Source organism: Muscardinus avellanarius (genome assembly GCF_963383645.1).
Source record: "Muscardinus avellanarius genome assembly, chromosome: 3".
In the NCBI taxonomy this organism is placed as follows: domain Eukaryota; kingdom Metazoa; phylum Chordata; class Mammalia; order Rodentia; family Gliridae; genus Muscardinus; species Muscardinus avellanarius.
The window spans coordinates 107,121,280-107,144,712 of NC_137788.1; the positions used below are offsets into that span (position 1 = coordinate 107,121,280).

General features: G+C 37.3%; 1 protein-coding gene across 1 annotated transcript in view; it reads right to left on the reverse strand.

Annotated features, from left to right (window-relative positions):
• SPAG17 (sperm associated antigen 17) overlaps positions 1-23,433 on the reverse strand; it is a gene marked incomplete at both ends in the record, with an annotated part of 222,114 nt that overhangs the window by 75,658 nt on the left and 123,023 nt on the right. The window contains 8 exons of the mRNA XM_080691512.1: positions 318-435; positions 2,914-3,089; positions 5,595-5,708; positions 9,718-9,906; positions 10,831-10,942; positions 11,792-12,031; positions 17,437-17,546; positions 19,370-19,551. Of these exons, the coding sequence (XP_080547638.1) occupies positions 318-435; positions 2,914-3,089; positions 5,595-5,708; positions 9,718-9,906; positions 10,831-10,942; positions 11,792-12,031; positions 17,437-17,546; positions 19,370-19,551 (1,241 nt within the window). The remainder of the gene's footprint in view (positions 1-317; positions 436-2,913; positions 3,090-5,594; positions 5,709-9,717; positions 9,907-10,830; positions 10,943-11,791; positions 12,032-17,436; positions 17,547-19,369; positions 19,552-23,433) is intronic.

Here is a 23,433-nt window from a genome sequence, read left to right on the forward strand (position 1 = left end):
TGGAGCCACGAATGGCATCATAGCTCCACATAGGAGCTGGGTGACCTTGGGCAAGGTACAGAACCTCCTGAAACCTCTATTTATTTATTTTGTAAAATGGAGTAATTAGAACCTCCATCATAACATTTGAGTTTTTCACATATATTAAGTATTCAGCATTTGGTCATTAGTTTTGTTTGAAAATAGTTTGTGTTCATTTTCTAAAAGACATTTGCTTTATTGGTGGGAAAAAAAAAAACAATTTTCAATAATGGTCCCACTATTTTCTGTATGGCTGTTTGTTACTGCCTGGCTGCTCAATCCCAGCTCGCACTCACCTGTAGACTCCTGCCCGATGAAGGTCAACAGGAGCCCATTGGGGCAAGACACATTTAGACTTTGGAAGGTAGGAATGTATGGAGTCTCTTGTACAACAGGTTCTGGTTCTACTTCTTCCTGTAAATAATTTTACATGTGAATAATTGCTTGTTATTTCCTAAATGAACTATTGTTTACTTTGACTAAGCAAGGACTTGGTGAATTCTTGTGGTGTAACTTGTGAAGAGCTAAATGGGCCGTGCAAGAAAGCCTGAAAGGATGCACGGCTCCTTGGGGTTGTATAGTTTATATTGTGCTTGTAGGATGGTAAATGGACAAGTGAGACAGTTAAATGGTAGTACCAAACAAGTGACATATTTTTTTTTATTAAAGTGAATAGAAATAACTGGGCATGAATTTGCTCTGGATTAGATCTGGACGGTCCTCCAAAGGCTGATGTGTTGATGCCATGGTCCCTGTGCAGCTGAGTCCCAAGGTGGGGCTTTGGGAAGTGAGTGGATCAGGAGGGCTCTGGACTCTTCGTGGAGCAATCTATTGATAGCAGAATGAGCTATGGGAAGGGGGTGGAAACTACAGACATGTAGCATGGTTGGAGGAATTAGGTCACCAGGGTGCCTTGGAAAGACAGGTCTTGTCTCTGGCCTCTTTCTCCCTCCATCACTCTTTCTCTACACTTCTTGACTACCACAATGTGAACAGCTTCTCTCTGTCATGCCCTTCTGCTCTGCTTCATACCCAAAGCAATGGTGCTAGGCGACTATGGCTAAAGCCTTTGAAATATATATATATATATGAAATCATATATCTTTCTTCCTTTAACTTGTTTTTCTCTGGTATTTTGTCACAGTAATGAAAAGCTTACTAACACAGGATTCATGGAGGAATTAGAGCTGGACATAGGCCTTCAATAATGCACCTCCATCTAGATTTGTTTGGTGTAAGGGCAATGCTATAGTCTAAATACTGGTGTCCCCCAAGGGACCTTTCCCCACAATCCCTGGATTGGACATAATACCCACAGTGATAGTACTAAGAAGTAAGCCTTTGGGAAGTTATTAAGTCATCAGGGATCTGCCTTCATTACTGGATTAGTAGTGCTCTTATAAAAGAGGTTGAACACAGCTATCTGGTTATGGTGGTGCTAGCTCATAATCCCAGTACATGGGAGGCTGAGACAGGAAGATCACAGGTTTGTGGACAGCCTCAGCTACTTAGTGAGGTCTTCTGCGACTTAGTGAGACCCTGTTTCAAATTAAGAATAAAAAATAGGGCTGGAGGTACAGCTTGGTGGTAGAATGCCCCTGGGTTCCATTTCTAGTATTACAAAATAAAATAAAAGATAAGAAAAGAGAAAAGAAAAAAAGAAAAAGCCCAGCTGTGAGATACAGGTTCCTGAACACCGTGTGTGTGTGTGTGTGTGTGTGTGTGTATGTGTGTTACTAGGATGGAACACAGATGCTTTCTACCTCCAGGATACACTCCCAGCACTATTTTATATTTTATTTGGAAACAGGGTCTCACTGAGTTGCTGAGAGCCTCACTAAGTAGCTGAGGCTGGCTTCGAACCTGCGTGATCCTCCTGTCTCAGCTTCCCAAGTGCTGGGATTACAAACATGCACCCCCACCATGCCTGGCTCCTGAACACTTTTTAACCTACTTTTTTCTTTTAACAAGTTGAGAACTTATACATTGTACTTTAGTAGTAAATACCAAGAGTCATGACTTAACACTTTTTAACCTACTTTTTTTTTAACAAGTTGAGAACTTATACATTATACTTTAGTAGTCAATACCAAGAGTCATGACTTAACAGATTTTCCTCTATAGAAACTCTGTTTTGATCTGTGTTGTATTAGGAAATGTTTAAAGTCAAAGACACACACATTCTCCTTCTCTCTTTCTCCCTCCCTCCCCCCCCCACCCTACAGTGGGACATTCTTCAACCAGCAGTGGGCTATTCCTTAGTTTTAGTGAATTTTTAGCATAACAGTATCTATGTCTGAGTTTAACAATTTGGGTTGTTTTCATTGCATAGCTACAGATATTTGTCTTCCAGTTGTTATTTATCTCAATAGAACTTAATAAATTAATAAAAATAATGAATATCCAGGGGTGGTGGTGAAAGCCTATAATCCCAGTGACCAGAGAGGATAAAGCATGAGGATTGCCAACTTCAAACCCAGCCTGAGCAAGTTAACAACGCCCTGTCTCAACATAAAAAATAAAAAGGGCTGGGGTGTGGCTCAGTGGTAGACACCTTTGGGTTTGATCCCAGTACCAAAGAAAGAGAAACTTACCTAACCAAAAACAAAGACAGCCCAAAAAACAAAATGGGAAAAAGAGTAAACTAGTGCTCAGAGCTTAGAATTAAAATCTGAGTAATTTGTGTATGATAATGTCTACTGCAGTGGAAGTCTAACTTTTACGGAAAATTCTTGCCCATTCCAAGATGAAACAACAAAGAATGATAACACATCTGTATGAAAAAAATGTACATACTATGCTAACGTTGTTGGCATAAATTTTGATTTTTAAAAAAAGAACATTGAGGTAGAAGCAGAATTTGGGAATCTGTGGCAAGGTTCATTTATTTACCTTTATCTCTTCTTCTTTTGGGTGCTCTTCTTCTTTAAGGGATTCTTTGGGTTTTTCTTTGCCTTTTAATTTTCCTTTTGTTTTTCCTTGAGGAACAGTCACTATGACAGGAATCACTGTTGGGTTAAGTGCTGAAGGGATATTCAACATTGTATCCAAATTGGGATCCCTGTCGTCTATAACCAGGACAAAGGAAAAAAAAACAAGTAAATTAAGCATTCATACTTGATATGTTTGCTAAATAAAACATCTCAAAAGTTGATACAGGCTGGAAACAATTTTTCCCTTGCCAACTATGGTTTCTCAGTTGTATATATTTCAGGCAGTAATGTACTGCATTTGACAGGCTCCTAGTTCATCAATTTGAGAGGCTTAATATTTTAGTATGCTTGATCATCGAGTCATTATTTCACATGGACTTGCCTTCCTGTCTATGCTCTAAACTCCTTAATGATAGAGCAGCAAACTTCCCTTCATTTATTTGAGAAACGGACCATATAAAAAAAGCAAATAAAGGTCTGATGGACCATATAAAAATGCAAATAAAAGTCAAACTAATCTAAGTTCTGGACTCAAATAGTAGAATATAGGGACAAATTAAATGGGAATACCATAAATGGTAAAAAGTAAGAAAATAGACTATTTCTGGCTGAGATAATAAGCAGTTTTCTTGTAGAAGTTCTATTTTCTCCTGTGTTTTGAAGGATGGGTGAGGCGAGCTGGTGAGGGAAGAAGCTTATGGAGATCTCCAGTGTGTTCCATTTGTCTTGAATTCAATTCTTTTCTGGGTTCCAAGACACTACATCTCTGGCCAGCTTTTTTCTTAGTCTCCTTTATTGACTCTTTCTTTCTTGTTAATACTCTTAAATGTGTTTAGGTCCTAGGGTTTATTATGTTCTCAACTCTAGCTGTCCGTAATGATTACTCATGAAATTTGAAAAAAGACATTCTGGCCCCACCTTGACCTACTGGATCACACCAGTTCCAAGAAGTAATATTTGTGAAACACTCCACAGGACTGTGATACACAGCCAGGATGAGCACCTTTATTATATTTATTTTAGGTCTGGATGATCTTATTCATTGCTGGGGCTCCAAATGCCATCTATGTGCAATAGATGTTTATATCTTAAGGCATGTGTCATGGTTTGGATTTATAATGTCCCCCTACCCCTTGTGGAAATAAGGGAGCAATGTTGGAGGTGGGGCTTGGTGGCTAAGGAGGGGTCGCTAGGGGTGTGACCTTGGGGATTATATAAGATCTTTCCTTGCCCTGCTGGCTCCAGCCCTAGGATATGAGAGCAGAATGTCTCCCTCTCTCTTCTCCTCCTCTTTCTCTTCCCCCTCCCGCTTTCTGTTGCCATTCCCTGATTCATCTCATATGGACCGAGCTTCTAAAAATCTCTAAAAACTGAGCAAATAAATCTCCCTTCCTCTAAGCCATGTGGTCAGTTGTTTTGTATTACAGCAGTCAGAATGTTGGCCAAGGTGGTATGACCTTCCCTCCACTCTCAGCTCCAGATTCGTGTTTCTACTAACAGTGTTTAGCTATTTCCTGCTGTGGTCACTATAAATGCCTAGAAGAACTTAAAACTCTAGTAATATAGCTAGGCATGGTGGCACATGCCTATAATCCCAGATTATAGGGAGATTAAGGCAGGAGGATCACAGGCTTACAACCAGTGTGTAGTAACTTCGCGAAATTCTGTTTCAAAATGAAAAGTAAAATAGGTTTGGGGGTAGAGCTCAGAGGTAGAACAGCCCAGGGATCAATCCCCAGTACCAACAAGTAAATAAATAAGTAAATAAATAAATAAATAAATAAATAAGACATAAAACAATATTAATAACGATCCATGGGAATATTGTCTCTGCACAGTAAGGCAGATAACTGGAGACCCAGGAGCTTCATTAACACAGTTTTAAGGCCAAGTAGCATAGATGTTACTTTTTGGTTCTATAATGCTTTTTAAAAAAATACAGTGTGGTTAAATTCCCTTAAAATGCGTGAGATCCTATAGATTTCCTAATTGGTTTTTGGTAAAATGACATACTATTTTGTAGTTTGAAAGAAAATAGCTTCCAGTTGGAGAATTTGTTTATAGAAAACAGGGTAGGGAAATCCTTCAAGATATCCAGTGTATGGCTCCTTTAAGACTAATGTCCTGAAACACACACTGAGCAATTCCACAAGCCCAGGAGTCATACAAATATTATTCTGCAGAAAACCAAGAATATTCCCTGGAAAATAATGCTTTCTTTGGCACCAACAAACAGAATTATTTTCATGGGCTATTTAACAAAGACAATTGGAGTGTGTGTGTGTGTGTGTGTGTGTGTGTGTGTGTGTGTATGTGTGTGTGTGTGTGTGTTTATGGGTACATATATGATCTTACATGTATAGGTGATTACATAAAATATACAAATTATAAATGGCATTTAAAATTCAAAGCATTATTTTCTTTATATAGATTATATATGTACATGTATTGCATATGATATATATGTATGTATATGTATAAGGCACACACACATACACTCACACCCTTTTATCTACACCTTGTAGAAATATCTTTGAGGGACAAAACGAGAACACTCTTATTGACAAGTGTGCAGACCAAGGCTGGAGGTTGGGGCTCCCCAGCCTTGGGCGTACACCCTTTCTGTTGTGTATATTTTACCTGGTGCCAACCCGCTTGATCCGTAGTAACTTATTGAGAGGCAGATTCCATTTTCTAAGGTGGCAGAAAAAGATCCAAATTTGCTGACAACTTTATTCTCTTCATGTGTTTCTTCTAAAAGACAAAATCAAATAGAGAAAATTTCCATTCAATTCAAAAGAAATGGAAACAAAATGCTTTGGGAAGGTTGGAAATAAGGTCTTAGCTATTGTACTACAATAATTTTAAAATAATTGACTTAGCTCTTATCATGTACTAAGGATGTCAAAGGCAGGGAAGAGTTATAAAGATGAGAACACAAGACTCTTGTTTTAAGGGTTCTTGAAATGAAGAGAGTGTATATGGTCTAGCCAGAAGCAGATCGTTTATTTGGAAGATTATCCACATGGCTTTTTTTATTTTGTGGTCATGAGAACTGGACCTAGGGGCATTCTATCTCCGAGCTACACCCCCAGCCATTTGTTTGTTTTGTTTTGTAATAGGGTCTCACTAAGATTTTGAGAATCTCCCTAAGTTGCTGAAGTTGCCCTTAAACCTGTGATGCTCTTGTCTCAGCCTCCCCAAATACTGGGATTACAGACTCCACCATGCCTGGATATTTACATAACTTTTAAAACGAAAACCATTGAATCAGTCTCAGTTTCTCCACATTATAAACACATTCTTAAATCCCTACTTTTAAAATACCTTACTTCCTAAAACACATTTCATATAATGATAATGTACCAATAAAAAAGAAGAAAATGAAACATTTAAAAATTGCTCCAAATATAATTTTATTTTTTTTATTTTTTGTGGTACTGGGGTTCCTGGAAACCCTTCTACCTCCAGGCTACACTCCCCGACCTACTTTTTATATTTTTAATTGGAAACAGGGTCTCTTAATCCAGCAAGGCTGGCTTCGAACCTGCGCGATCCTCCTGTCTCCGCCTCCCAAGTGCGGGGATTACAAGTGTGCGCCACCACGCCCAGCTTCCAAATATAATTTTAAAGAAAATTTTTTACAACACATATTTTAAGGCATATGTGAAGAATTTATACATTTTAACCTGTTTTATTTATAGTTCACCATTTTCTCTATCATCATACTATGAATATGAGACAGTATTAACTTAAAATGTTCTAACCCCTGATGAGATAATTTATAGATTGTAAAACTCAAATAATCAATACAATAAAAAGATAATGTTTCATGAAAATGAAAATATAAGCTACATACTGAGAGAAAATGCTTGCAAAAGAATCATTTGATGAAAGATGTTTATATGAAGCATGCAAAGAATCTTAAAACTCGACAATAAGAGAACAAATAAGAGAACAAACATCCCAATTAAGAAACAGGCTAAAGACCTCTGCAGATACGTCACTGAAGAAAACATAAAAATGGCAAATATAAAAGTAGTTCAACATTGTATGTCATGAGTCAAGGGCAAATTTAAACAATGAGACACCACTGCACACCTATTTGAATGGGAGAAATCCAAAACATTGAGAATACCAAATGCTGGTGAGGACGCAGAGCAACAGAAACTCCTTCACTGCTGGGGAAAGTGAAAAATCCCTGTGGAAGACAGTTTGGTAGATTCTTACAAAATAATGTACTGTTATCATATGATCCAGGAATCTCACTCCTTAGTACTTGCCTAAGTGAAAGAAAAACTTTTGTGTATACAAAACGTGCACACAGATGTTTGGAAGCATCTTTATTAAAGATTTCTAATTCTTAGAAACAACCAAGTTGCTTCTCAGTGGGTTGAAGGACAAGTAAACTATCCAGAGAATGAACAATGTTTAAAAAATGAATTACAAGCCATGAAAAGGCATGGTGGAAACTTAACGTGCATAGCACGAAGTGAAAGAAGCCAGCTACAAAGGCTGAATATCATATGATTCCAAGTATATGACATAGGACATTCTACAAAAGGCAAAACTGTGGGCACAGTAAAGAAATTAGTGGTTGCCAAGAGTTGGGGTGAGGTTGAGGGGTGAATGAAAAGGCAGAGCGCAGAGAATTTGGGGCAGGAAAATGTCTGTATGAGGCTGTAATAGCGGATACCTTGGTACACAGAATGTACTATGCCAAGAGGAAACTCTAATGTAAACTATTACCTTTGGGTGACAGGTGGCAGTGATGTGTAGGTTCACCAACTAGCAAATATAATAAAAACTCAACTTCAAGTTCTCATTCATTGTTAATTCTCTGTTTAAAATAAACTGACGCCTCTGGGCATAGTGTCACACACCTGTAATCTCAGTACTTGAGAGGCTGAGACAGGAGGATCGCGTTTGAGACAAGCCTCAGCAACTCAGTGAGACTCTCAGCAACTTAGCAAAACCCTGTTTCAAAACAAAAAAAAAATTAAAATGGGGCCTGAGAGTGTTGCTCAGAGGTAAAATCCCCCTGGCTTGAATCCTCTGTACTACAATCAATCAACCAATCAATTGATACACGGAGGAATTGAAACAGAAGGCAATCAAGAAGACTGTAAGAGTTATAGAAAATAAACTTTTGTGAATTGAATGCTACCAAAAGGTAAAAGGAACAAATGAAGGAGAGCAAACAAATTTTAAAAATATCTCTGAGCTGAGCCTTGATTCTTATATTACAGGGGCTCATCAAATACTAATTCAGAAGTTATAACGCAATGCAATAGCAACTGCGAATCATAAAGAGAAAGGGATGATAGCACAAGATTCTGTAACCAACAGAGATGTCATCAGATATGCCCAGAGATACAAACACTGAGAGGACCTACTATCATACTATCATATGATGCAAATACTGAGAGGGCCTACTAGCATATGAGGGGGAAACTGAGCAAAACTAGCCAAACAATAAATAAACTAGAACAAAACCCTTTATAAAACAGAAGAGAGGAAAGCAAGCAGTGCCAAGCAATTATCACGACGTATTGCCGCCGTCTTCCCAGTTTATCTCTCCATGTTTTAGGTTTTATAGATCACATAGGCTTCATCCTGTATTCTTTGCTTTTGCTTTTTTTTTGTAGCAACATATTACAAGTGTGAAAACTATTCTCAGTTCATGGGTTATATGAAAACAGATCGTGGGTTAAATTTAGGGAAAAGTTTGCAGGCTCTGAAGAAAATTGTAGCTGAAATGAAAAAAGATAATCATAGAATAGAATGTTTAATACTAGTGATAACAATTGGATGTTTAACACTAGCGATACTTTTTTAATTGTGCAAAAAAGAAATGATTAGATATATATGATGATACATAATACACATACGTATATGTCATGGTTAGATAAAGAATGCACCCAATGAAAGCATGTATTAACTCAGGGTTGATCTAGTTAAATCATATTTAAAAAATTAATAGCAATGTATTTTCATATCAGAAAAGTCATTTAAAATTATAATTAATTCTTATCAAACATTGTCTTCTTAGCCTGGGTTGGAAAGTGTCACCATAACTAAAGTTATAAGCAAGATTTAGTTATTGATCTCATTACTAATTGGACTTGAAAACATTTTAATAATTCTTCATCTCCTTTCACAGCCATAACCCACACCACTTTGGCCAAGAAGCCTTGTGGGGCAGGCCAGAGATGGCAAGCGATGTTTCATGGTGTTTAACTAGTGGCTCTGCACTTGTAACTCTTATCTCTAAGTAGATGATGGCTCTCATGGCCAAATGTATGGTTGATTCCTTGTCTTTGACACCTAAGCTATTTGGTGCTACAGACAGAGCTAGGTGATGCTGAGAGCATAAGAAGAAAATCCCATCATTTGCAGGGAATTTTAGGGAGGAGTCAACTTCACTAAGAATCAATTAATGAGGACTGGGGTCCTAGAGACTATACTTGTGCAACTGCATAAACCAAAATTAAGAAAAGAGTGGCCATCACAAACTCAATGTTGCTACATAAAGGTAGCCGGCCTGGGTAGATCCTAGGATAAATGATCAGGACCTGGCTGCCCAAAGGCAGCAGGACCCAGTAGGAGGCCCACTACTGAGGGGCTGTGTATACAATGTATGTGCACCTTAACTTAGGGAAAATGTATATAAGCAAATGAGAATATTCCTCAGGTACCATTAGGCAGGGGATGCACATGTTTTGGCCAGGGGAGAGGTCTGGCCCGCTGTTTACGTACTTACCTGCCCTGCCACAGAGAGGCAACTGCTTATTTGTTTCAAGATTTTGTTTCTCATCTGTTTCTTCTTTCTCTTCTTCTGAAGAATAATCCTCTTCTTTCTTTTGCTCTTTCACAATTGCCTTTGGGTCTTTTAAATGGATTAGAAAATTGTGTTTGTCCTTTTTCACTTTCACTTTGATAAAAGTTGAGCCTAAGGAAGAACCATGGGATAGAGGTGGGCTGAAGTAGGAAGCCAAATGGGGCTTCTTGACTACAGGGTCATGTAAAGCCACAGAGGAGTCGAACCAGGGAGTAGAAATGCCTAGCAATGTCAGCATCAAATCTCAGACCAAATCAGAGAAGAGCAAGCAAACTGGCTGAAGCAACATACACCTATAACCAAATTTGTAATTCAATGAACATGAAAGGGATTTGTAACTTACGCAAATTATATTTGTATTAGTTACAGTTTTTGTTATACTAACTGTGAAATTTTTCTAATAAACCTTTCTCTCTTTTGCTGTTCTTTACAGCTCTGTCTTTTGTAATCCAGCCTTCTATTTTCAATTTTGATTAAGTTAATTTTTAAAATCGATAGGATTAGGAAGAAAATACTGTATTTACTATGAGCCCTCAAAAATCTATATGCATTGTACCTATATGCAAATCTTAATAAGAGCTAAAATATCAGCAGCAGACTTCTCCACGCTGTGCTCCAGAGGCTAGACCAGAAAAATGTGGCAGACTTGTAGCATGTGCTTGGTTTTAGAGATAACAGCATGTGTTGTAATTGACACTATTTGTTACCTATTATATCAATATTATATGAATAGAAATATATTAGTAACTGCTTGTTACAGTTAGAAGTATTTATTATTCTATTTTAATATGTGAATTTTAATATGTGAATAACTGAAATGGTCAAAATCAAGGTGTCTGAGCCAAACTAGGCTGGCCTATGCCTTGCATAGTCACTGACAATAAAGGAATGTGAATATTTTAAACGTGATGCATTAGGAATTGCAGTGGATATGCCAACTCTTTCTTCTGTCATACTCAGTAGTGCGAGGACCCATGATTATCTCAAATGTATTAATATCTATGAAGGCATTTACCAGTTGCTTTCAAAATGTACCTTTTTGAAATGTTGTCTTTTCTACTTCAATCTGCCCCCCATCAGAAGGATACAGGTAGTAGTTTATCCCTGAGATTTGGGTAGGTATATCTCCCATATTGTATCCTCGGAACTAGAAGAGAAAACATCATGCTTTGAGCATGGAACTGCTATTTACAAAAGTCAGCTTACTGGTGTTAGCTAACTAGAGTTGCTTGTGAGCTTAATTTCTTTGAAGCAAGATAGCTCTCACTGGTAAGCTCAAAGGCCAGAGTGCATATAATCTTCAGACATTTCTATGGTGTTATGACTGACAAAATTTAAAGAGGAATCTATGATTTTAAACTCCATTCATTAAAGCATCCTCATAACCTAGTCGAAGACAAATCATTGCACCATTACCAAGGCAGTAAGAAAAGAAATCAAGTTCTCATTTACCAGCGAATGTTCCCTTTAAAGTTAACTGATATGTTGAGGAATGCTAATGTGTTAGGGGATCATATATAAAACCCAGGTGGCCACCAGAGCTCTCTAGGTGATGCTGATGCATGCTAAAACTCTGCAGCAATTGCTGCAAAGGCTGTTACATTTCTTTTCACTTATTCTCACTAGGTTTTCCTCATAAACAGCCATCAGAAGGAGAATTAGCAAAAAGAAGGTTTTAGGAGGGTCTACCAGCAGGAAGGCAACTACGGGTGTGAGCAAATTCTACTATGGGAGACAAAGACAACCTGTGTCTGGCCCATCACAATTGTTTTACCTTTTTTTACCTACAGGAAACTTGTATGTCAAATCTCTATCTTTTTGCCCTAGTAATTTAGCTTTATGACAGTCAATAAAAAAACGAGCCTGAGAGTGTTCCTGTCTTGGTGACTGACTACAAAGAAGGCTCTAGATAGGAGAAAATGGAATCCGAGTTTAAGCTCACGGATATGGACAACTGGAGACAGCCTGCAGACACCTTTTAGAGAGTTGTCTTTACCGGGTAAACTCTCCTGGGTTGTGGTGGCAGGAGGGGCTCCTCTGATTCTTCTGGGATCTTTGCTGGTTCCTCTTTAATTTTATCCTTGAGAGAAAATTTTTTTCTTAAAGATCTACTATCTTCTTTCTCGACTTTATCCTTTCCTTTCTTTTTACCCGTCTCTTTACTCTTCTTCTCTGCTTTCTTTTCTTCCCTTAAGCGTTCCTCTTCTGCTAACCGCTCCTGCTCTTCTTTCCATGCCTGTAAATACATTTTTAAAGTTTAACAGGATTTTTAACAAAAACAGATTAACATAGGTTGCATTAAAGTTCACTTTGGAAACAAATTTAACATGTTTTTTTTTTTTTAATAGTGGTATCTCTGGCAAATCAAAATATTGAGCTGGAAACCTTGGCGTCATCCTCGAATCTCTATTTCTCTCATCTGACTCCTTCACACTAAATCCTGTCGGTTTTCCTCAGGGATCTCTCTTTGCTTCTGTTTTTTCCTTGCCCTTTGTTGCAGTTTCCTCAGTTCAGGTTTTATTCTTTTTAGCTTAAACCACTGAAGCAGCCTCATAGCTGGTCTCCTGTCTCCTTTTTCACACAAGACCGACCCTCACTTTACACCCTGAAGATGGTCTAGCAGCAGTATGGTAGACCAGATATTCAGAGAAATATTCCTGGCATAAAATATTCCAAAAATATGGGCACAACTTTTAAAAATAAATATTGTAATGCATAAAAAGGCTGATAGAAAGACGAGGCTATGAGAGAGCACTAATCCAAGGAGGTAGGTGATCACTGAAAACAGAATTTCCCAACCTTAATGGCCTAGAATCTGGATTTTATCCAATCATAGATCATATATATCATATATCATAGATCATTATATTTCATAGATCAGATAAAACTTGGGAGACCAGGTCAGAGACCTCTGAATAAAGCTGGGATTTTTGTTTTGAATAAAGGTCACCTCCACTGGATACACTAAGGAAAAAAACTACCTTTATAGAGGAGACTATGAGAATTCTTAGTCCTGGGCCCAAGTGCTCATCAGGGTGTGGGGTGAGAATCTTCCCTGAGAATTCCCTAGCCCTAATCCTGTCTTCAAACAGATCTTTGAGTAAAATACATATTCCTTTAAATTTTTATTTTAAAAAAGTTATGAGTTGATATAAACACCAAATGTACCCCTAAAGCATGAGAAAACAAGCCACTTTGAGCAAGAAGACTGGGGAAATATGATAAAAGTGTATCTGCAGAGACTACAGATATGGGAATTATGAAATAGAAAATATAAAATTAAGTTTGTAATATGAATAAGTGAATGAAAAAAGTACCAAAATTATAAGCAAGAAAAATGGAGTATTCAAAGTGGTGAAGTGAGAGCCAAGTGTGGTGGCGCATGCTTGTAATTCCAGAATTTGGGAGGCTGAGATTCAGGAGGATCGTGGTTCGTGGACAGCCTCAGCTACTACTTAGCGAGGTCCTTTGCAACTAAGTGAGATTCTGTTTCAAAATAAAAAATAAAAAATAGGGGTGTAGCTCGGGGGTAGAATGCCCCTGGGTTTCATCTCCAATACTGGAGAAAAAAAGAAAGAAAAGAAACAAACCCCCCCAAAACCAAAATGTTGAGGTGAGTGTGATTGTGGTTTTGGAAATGGAGTGGAACTTCTGAGAAGGCAGTCTTTGAGCAGATAATTCAGGAAGGTCAATGTATCAAAATCAGGAGTTATATATATTAAACCTGGCTCATATTGACTTGAAACATATTATTGTTAAATTTTTAGAAATTTTATAAGCCAGCTGTGAGCCATCATCAACTTACAAAAATTATTTCTCTTTTCTATGCATTAATCATGAATCCACTGAGAAATACAGAAAACAATTTCATTTGCAATAGCCACCAAAATAAATAACATACTTAGGAATAAATCTAGACTCTACAATAAAAATTACAGAACATTAAAGAAAGGAATTAAAGAATATCTTAGAAAATGGAAAGTCATCCCATGCTCTTGGATAGGCAGAATAAATATCAAAATAGCCATACTAGCAAAAGCAATCTGCAGATTTAATATGATCCCTATTAAAATACCAATGTCACTCTTCAACAAGATAGAAAAAGCTCCTAAAATTCATATGGAAAAACATAAAGCCTTCCTGACTAATAAATAAGAATTTGAAGATGTTGCCCCATGTGATCTTAAATCATACTACAAAGCTGTAGTAATTAAAAAAGCATGGTGAGCCAGACATGGTGGCACACACTTGTAATCCCAGCATTTGGAAGGCTGAGACAGGAGGATCACGGCTCATAGACAGCTTCAGCTATTAGTGAGACCCTTTGCAATTCAGGGAGACCCCGTTTCAAAATAAAGTATAAAAAAATAGGGCTGGGGGTATAGCTTGGAGTATAATGCCCTGGGTTCTATCTCTAGTACCGGAAAAAAAATTAATAAAAAGCCTGCATAGCAATTTGCACAAAACAGACACATAGGCCAATTAAAAAGAATAGAAGATACAGAAATAAATATCTCACACTTACTGCTAGTTGATTTTTGACAAAGATGCCAAAATATATGCTGGAGAAAAGATAATCTTTTGAAAAAATGGTGCTCGGAAAACTCTTTATCCATATGTGGAAAGACGGAATTAGACCTTAATTTCTCATCCTGCATGAGAGTCAACTCAAGATGGATGAGAGGCCTAGAGGTTAGACCAGAGTCTTTGCAAATACTAGAAAAGGGCATACAACCAACTCTCCAACATATAGGTACTGATAGAGACATTCTCAATAAGACCTCCAATGCTCAGGAAGTAAGAAAGGAGAATAAAAGCTCTGTGCAGCAAAGGAAAAAACCGAGAGTCTGAAGAGAGTACCTACAGAATGGAAGAAGATATCTGCTAGCTACTCCTCTGATAAAGGGTTAATATCTAGAATATTCAAAGAACTTAACACTAAAATTTCAGTCAAAATTAAGCAATTGAACTGAATAGACACTTCTCAAAAGGAAAAATACAATTTTCAACAGATATGTGAAAAAATATTCAAATTATCAATCAGAGAAATGCAAATAAAAACTATACTGAAATTACATTTAACCCCAGTTAGAATGGCAATCATCAAGAACAAACAATAATAAATGAAGATGTGGGGAAATAAAAATTCTCAGACGCTGTTGGTGGGATTGCAAATTAGTGTGGTCACTATGGAGATCAATATGGAGTTTTCTCAGATATACCACCCCCAGGTATCTTTCCAAAGGAACGTAAGTTAGAATACTATCATGATACATCACATTTATGTTTATAGCAGCACAATTCACAATAGCTAAATTATGCAACCAGCCTGGGTGTCCATCCACAGATGAATGGGTTATAAAAGTGTGGTATATATACACAATGGAATTTTACCCAGCCATAAAGAACAAAATTATTTTATTTGCAAGAAAGTAGATGGAACTTGAAAATATCATGCTAAGTGAGATTAGCTAGTCTCAGAAAGTGAAGGGTCATACGCTTTCTCATATGTGGAATCACAAGGGAAATTGGAAAACAAAAACAACTTCAGATCAGAGAGGAGAGAGTCCAGAAGAATAGTGGAAGGGGCTGTGGGGGCGGGGAGGCAGGGATGGGCAAGAGGATACTTCATGAAGGAACAGTTCCATTAATGCTATGTTCTTATTGAAGTTACTAATACTAGTCTCAATAAAATGTGCAAGGAGGTGAAAGGAGTGGGATCTAGTGGGATCCAGAGGGAAACACACCAAGTGCTGTGTGCATGTATGATTTTATCAATCCAAACCTGACTATGATGTATAATTACAATGTAGCAATGTAATTACATTAAATTATATAAATGCACAATGAAATAAAATATAAAAACAAAGGTAATAATACTCAAAGCTCACCCCTTCACAGTTTTTTTTTTTTACATTTCACTTGATTTGTGCCATTGAAATTACTTATGTCAATGGCATCTGTATTGTGGAGACTAGATTATACAATGGTGTGCACACAGCGCCTCCAACTCTATAGTCCACGGTGCCACACTAGCAACTTGAAATCAGCCACTGTGGGATTCCCTCCCTACATGACAGATGTCAGCAACTGCTACAAGTCAATGTTTGATTGATTTATTGCTGATTACATTAAAGGAAATGATGGAGAAAATGTTAATAGTGCAGAGTAAATGTGCAAATATGTTGTGTTTATAGCTGTTATACTATAACACAAAATCCAGGGAAATGTTCCTTCAGGATTCAAAAGCTATTACTTGATTCATCCAAGAAGTTTCTCCTGTCATTGACAAATGAGTGAGACATGCCCCTTAGTTATTTAACTTTTGTTAACACAAATGAAAATATGAATCAACATTCACATTGGAATTCTATTTGTCAATTGTAGCCACAGCTTGGCTAAGGATACAAAAAATTAACAAAAAAAAAACAATAAAAGCATATTGTAAGAATCAATTAGCTACATAGGACTTACAATAAAGAGTATTGTACACTTTATTATGGCTTTAAATTATGTGCTATACATATATCAGCCACATTTGTAATAAACTTATGTATGAATATGAATGTGTACCTTTATTTTTCTAGAAAGTGACTGTTAAACATTTACCATCATACTCTTAAGTGCTTCAAGGTAGTTACAGAGAAAAGATGAACTGTCTACAACTGAATGTCAAATTAGATGGACAGCCACAAGGTCAGTAAGGAAAATGTAGAACAATGTCTCGAGAGTGCTAAGAGTAAATTAAAAAGTCAACCAAGAATTTCATAAATGAAAACCATGGTTAGCGAATAGGGGCAAAACAAAGCCATTTTTCAGGTAAGTGAAAGCTGAGTTTAATAGAAACTATGATATTATGCTACAATAAAAACCAGATATTCGGTCTTCGTTCCTTGATCCTGGCACTGAGATCTTAAGTTTCTTTGAATTTCCTAAGTGACAGGAGCATTTTTGTTTTAATGAGGCAACTCTTGGCCCACTCTGAGACAGCTTCAGGATAGAGTGGGGGCAGAGAGAGAGGTCAGAAATTAAATTAATAATTGATTATACCTATATGAGGAACCCTCCATACCCTCCCCTAAACCACAGTGTTGGGGAGCTTCTTGGTTGGTTAATACAGCCACTTTCCAAAAGGACCACGCATCACAACGCTGCAGGACAGAAGCCCCAAACCTAACCCAGAGCAAACCAAACCAAACCACAGACAAGCACAAACCCTTGGCATATTTTCACATATGTGCTTGCATGAGAATACAATATGACTGAACTTTCTTATCTTGGGGGCTTAGGATATAGCCCAGGATAATTTTGAATTCTTATAAAAGCGTTTATTACTGTTATAATTTAAAATACAAATACAAAACCAAAAATCTCCAACAAAAATAAAGACTATACCATTTGTGAACAGGGCACTTCCCTGGATTGTAGTTATGTAAATATAAACAAGACACAGTTTCTCACAGAATTATCATCTGCTGGAGGAGATAGCTTCGTGGTGCTACAGTCCTTTCATTTTTGTTTCATTTGTGTCTGAGGGTTTAGCAAAAAAGGTCATTCCTGATTATTTCACACTAACTCCCCATCATGAGATAATATTGGATTAATGATTCATTTATATCACTTGTCTTTCCTTTGGATTACCTTGAGTGAGCCTTCTAAAATGAAAGGAATCTTTTCCTTCTCTTTTTCTTTTTCTTTTTCTCTTTCTTTTTCTTGTTCTGCTATTTCTGTCTTGCTCATTGTTTTGTTACCTATAATCAGAGAAAATAAAACTTCTTAGCAACTCCCTTACATAATTATAAAATAACCAACTCTCAGGGTTGGAGGGATCTGAAAGAATACCAAGTTCAATCCCCATCCATCCATCTCTAATTTCTCTCTTTCCACCCCCACAGTGGACATCTCACGTGGTCTAGACCACTTTGGTGATGTGGTCCTCAGTCTCTGGAGACAGTATATTCCACTCTCAATGTGGTGACATGTCACATCTCTGATTGAACTGAATTTCTCTTCCTAAAGCTATTGCCTCATCAATCTTAGTTACCTCAGCACCACACACTGCATCTCTACTTTTCCTTCCATATGGGAGCTATTCCTTCTCTTGCCATGGTAGGCATTCTCTTTTGAAGTTTTCTGTCCATTCTGATTTTAGAGGACTATAACTGCATGTGATGCCTACCGTGTGCACTGGATTCCCACATGAACATCTTCGGGATTTACAGAAGCATCTAGATATTAAGTTTGGGTTTTGTTCAGTAGTGTGTGTGTGTGTGTGTGTGTGTGTGTGTGTGTGTGTGTGTGCATGTGTGTGGTGCTGGGAATTGAACCCAGAGGCAGTCTATCTCTAAGCCATGCCCCTAGCCTTCTTTCTATTTTTTATTTGGAAACAGAGTCTTGATTAGCTGATGCAAGCCCCATTGAGTTGCTGAGGCTGGTTTTGAACCTGTGATCCTCCTGTCTCAGCCTCCCAAGTACTGGGTTTACAGGAGTGCACCACCACACCCAGCTTCTTCAGTAGTGTTATAGAGAAGAGGCAGTTAACTTAGCATTTTTCATGATAATAGGCAAATATTGCCCCAGATCTAAGCTCTAGAGGGTAGCTTTATATTTATTTCTTATAGAGTCTCATCCATTTTTTTCTAGTGTTTAGAACTTTCCTGGGGGCTGCTCCCAATTGGAGGTAGCTGAGTTATGAATTATACATTTAATTGTAAAAGAGTCATCAACTTGGTTTAGGTTTTACTTTAGAATCAAGCGATGTACAAAATCCTTTGATAATTAAAAGAGGTTGCAAAAGTTTAGGAAATTATATAGCTTTATTCTTTTATGAAAATCACTCTCAACTTTCATAACTAATGAATATTATTGACATGAAGTCCATTTCTTTTGCAAAACCCAGTGAAATGTCTTTATTTTCCAGATGAACTGCTTTACTGGTTCATTTCTTTCATTTATTAATTATCTTTCTAAGATTATATTTCATTTCTCTGTTACTCTTCCCCCCACCCCCCATAGGCTTAAAGCCATGGGAATTGACGATGACAAAAACAAATATATGTATTGATCCAAGATCATGTCAAGTCCCTGCTAAAGGTCTTCAGGAATCCCCTTTCCTTTTATTGGTAGATTTCTACTCCTAGGTAGTCTTGGAATTCTTTTGTTAGCCCTTATAAGGAAGGCCTTGACTTAATCTTGCTGTTGAAATCTCTAATTATTCCAACTAACTCTGAATTTATCACTTATTTTGTCAACAAATTTTAGATATCTGAACCCACTAATCCTACCAATAGAGACATTTGGGATTTCCATAACACAAACCATTTGAGCTCTATAACAGATCAAATCTAGATTTGACCGGGAGTAGGGTCAATATAAGGACTGTGTTATCTTACACAAACATTTCAATATCTTATCATATCTGGGAGACAGCCATTCTATTTATTAGAAAAAGTGAAGATTCTCAGGAATTTCATGGATGACTTTTTAATCTTGATGTATTTCTTTTTGATTGAAATTGGAAAAATTAGAATGCCTTTGGAGTATGTTTTAGGTATAAATGGAACTGACTACTTACTTTTAGATTTTTTGAGGGAAAGAATTTTGCTAGAAGAAGCAGTTTTGCCACCAGTGGAAGATTTCAATTCTACATCAGCTTTGGCCCTATTGATTTCTTCAGCCATTTTAAGTTCCTGATATTTAGCTTCTTCTCTTGTGATCCAATCTTGAATGGATTTTGCAACAAGTTCCAAATAATTCCTAAACAAATAAAAGGAGAGTAGATGGCAACAGAATTAACATTAGAGTAAATAAATACTTAAGATATGACCCTGTACATAAACGTTTCAAAACCTACCCAATACCTTACGCAACGGAATTCAATATACTCCAGATCTATTTTACTCAAAGTGGTTGAATACAAATATCCAGTGGGTGTATGAAAAAAATGCCCAACTTTATTCATTATTGACCACATATAAATTTAGAAATGAAGTGTTTACATTCAAGGATTAAATAGCTTGCTAACACCAGGAATTGAGAATTTGGAAAAATGGTCACTCTTGACACTGTTAGTTGGTATGTAATATGGTATTAATGTCTTTTTAGGAAAATTCTTATGGCACATTGGAAACTATGTGTGTGTGCGCGCACATTACTTGGGATTGAATCCAAGGACATTCTACCGCTGAGCTACACCCCCAGTCCTTGTTATTTTTTCACCATTGAATATGATGTTAGTAATGGGTTTGTCACATATGGCATTTGCTATGTTGGCTTAGATTTTTTTTTTGGGGGGTGGTACTGGGGTTCCTGGAAACCCTTCTACCTCTGGGCTACACTCCCAGACCTATTTTATATTTTTATATTTTTATTTGGAAACAGGGTCTCTTAAGCCAGCACGGCTGGCTTCAAACCTGTGCAATCCTCCTGTCTCCGCCTCCCAAGCGAGGGGATTACAAGTGTGTGCCACCATGCTCAGCATGGCTTAGATTCTTTCTACATCTATTTTTTTGAGATGATCCTGTAATTTTTCATCTTTGTTTGATAGTTTTTTTCTTTTTCTGGTAGTGGGGATTGAACTCAGGGGCATCCTACACTCAAGCTACACCCCCAGCCCTATTTTATATTATTTATTTTGAAACAGGGTTTCACTAAGTTGCAGAGGGCTTCACTAAGTAGCTGAGGCTGGCTGAGAACCTGTGATCCTCCTGTTTCAGATTCCCAAGGACTGGGATTACACGCGTGCACCACCATGCCCAGCTGGTTTGATGGTATTTTGTTAAAGATTTTTGCATCTATGTTCACCATGAATATGGCACATCATGTTCTTTTCTTTGATTAAGATTGGTATTGTTATTATGTTTGGTAGAGTTCACTAACAAATCCATGAGTCTTGTCTTTATTTGTTGGGAGGTTTTTGAATATTAATTCAATCTTTTTACTTTCTGTTAAGATTTTCTATTTCTGTGACTCAGTCTTGGTAGACTGTAAGTTTATAGAATTTGTTTATTTTTATTAGGTTATTCAATTTGTCTGTTCCTAATGATTCACAGTAATCTCTTATAAGTTTTATATTTTTATTGTGTCTATTTTAATGTCTTCTCTTTCATTTCTGATTGAATATAATTTTTCTGGTCTAACTAAAAGTTAACATATTTTATCTTTTCAAAAAACCTTTTAATTTCATTGCCTTTTGTTTTTCTAGTTTCTTTTCACTTATTTTATTTATACTTTAATTTTTGCTTTCTTTATTTGCTGATTTCAGCCTTACTTTGTTATTTTTAGGTTCCTTAGGTATAAAACTGGAATGCTTTTTGAGAGCTTTTCCTTCAAGCTAATGTTTATTCCTTTTTAAATTTTTTTTTGCTACATTCTATAGGATTTGATATGTTGTGTTTCCATTTTTGTTTGTCTCAAACTACTTTTTTTTGTTGTTCAAAAGTGTGTTTTAATTTACAAATAATGTAAATTTTCCAAGTTTTCTCTTATTGATTTATATTATCAATAATTTATATTATGGTGGATGAAGAAAATGTTTGATATGATTTTAATCTTAAATTTGTTAAGACATGTCTATCACATGATCTATGGTGGAAAATGTTCCATGGACACTTAAGAAAAAACATGTAGGTGGAGATTCAAAATGGCGATTGCGGGACGCAGCACATCTCAGTAGCTGAAACAAATAAAGTTCAACTACTGAGAAGGCAGCATCTTAATAAAGAAAACAAATATATAGCTCATGACCCAAAACAGATCCAGAAATCATGGTGGAAGGAATCCAGTAACTCTGAACTGTGAGATGCACTGCAAAAAAGCCCAAGTGGGTGACAGACCTGGTGAAGATGCAGTCAGCCACTGGCACCATCATGGGCCCCGGGCCCAAACTGTGTGTCCCAGCTTGGCAGCCCCAAGAAATTAAAATAAAAATCCAAGAGTTTGAAAGCTGCCATAGAACCCCAACATCTCAAGCGGCGACTGCACCCAAGCACTTGAACGACACCGTTTGCTCATTAGAGGCAGCACCCACGGTGGCACAGCAAGACCTTCAGAGACCCAGAACGGGACCAGATAACCTTGTGTGCCAGAGAAGCCACAGGACCTAGCGGCACAGTGAGCTCTCCGGAGCCCCAGACCAGGGCAGCCAGGTAACAGTGTGCACCCTGATGAGCCAGAGGAACCTGCATGTACCCAGTGTGTGCCATGGAACACAGTGGTAACCGTGTGCACCAAGTATGCACCACAGGACCTGGAGGGCTAGTCCAGTTAGAACCTCCAAGACACAGGAAAGATGCTCAAGGCATGATACCTGCACAGGGCCACAGGAGGTCGCTCCAAGACTACATTGGACACCCTCTGCCCCTGCGGGTAGGGAAGCACAGGCCTGAGCTCTAGGAGGAGAGTTCAGAGGTGCAGACTACAGGCTGGAAATACACAGAATCTGGGACTTGTACAGAACTCATTAACAGTGACTCCAGATGCCCTAACACCTAAACACAAAGCTGTCAGAGGCGAGAGAGGGGTCCAAATACTCAGAGAGTGGGTTCAGAGGCTGACAATAGGGTACAGAGCAAATAAGAGTCATTGGAAAATACCTCAGAAGCTACCACAGCAATCAGACATTCAGATATTATACGGGCCCGCCCCATACTCATAAATTAGTAGGACTTGGTTTTTTTTTGTTGTTGTTGTTTGGTTTTTTGTTTTACTTTGTTGTTTCACATGTTTGCTAGTTCTTTTTCTTTTCTTTTTGTCCTTTTTTTCTTTTTCTTACTCTTTTTTTCTCTTGTTTTTTGTCTTTGATGTATAATAGCTAGCTTTTGTATCTTGTTTTGTTACTTTGTGTTTGTTTGTTCCTCCCTCCCACTCCTTTACAAACTTCTTCACTCCATAGCTTATCTATTCTCTTCTCTCAAAACTATTTTTTCCTTTACTTTATCTCCTTGTTTAATACTCAAGGTATTTTACATCTCCATACTTAAATATTCTAACTACAAGAGTCCTACTATCTAACCTCCCATTCTCAACCAGATACTACCTTATTATACTTAAATTCTTCCTCAATCTAATCATATCCTCTACCTTATCTGACTCCTGCACCCATCACCCCAGCTTCTCCACCATCACCCAACCCTCACCATTGGAAAAAGTACTGCTTACCTGCTGACACTTCTACTTCATGATTTCAAAGCCAACACTAGGGAAAATACTTAAAGAAATAAACAATAAAGAAGAAAAAAGAAGTAAGTTATAGAACTAGAGAAGAGATGAAGTTGATCAGCAGGGCATCTAAGTAAAGAAGAAATAATATTATACAAAGCAAGCACCAGCAAATTCAAAAGATGTAATATAGCTCCCTGCATCTTTTCAGATCATAATGGAATGAAAGTAGAAATCAACAACAAGAAACTTAAACTATTTAAATACATAGAGATTAAATGATACACTATTTAAGGACAAGTGGGTAAGATTGGAAATTAGGTGAGAAATAAAGAAATTTCTGGAAATAAATGAAAATAGAGAAATAACTTACCAAAATCTATGAGACACTTTTAAGGCAGTGTTAAGAGGAAAGTATATAGCATTGAGTGCCCACATAAGAAGGACAGAGAGTCACCAAGTAAACAACCTAAAGGCACA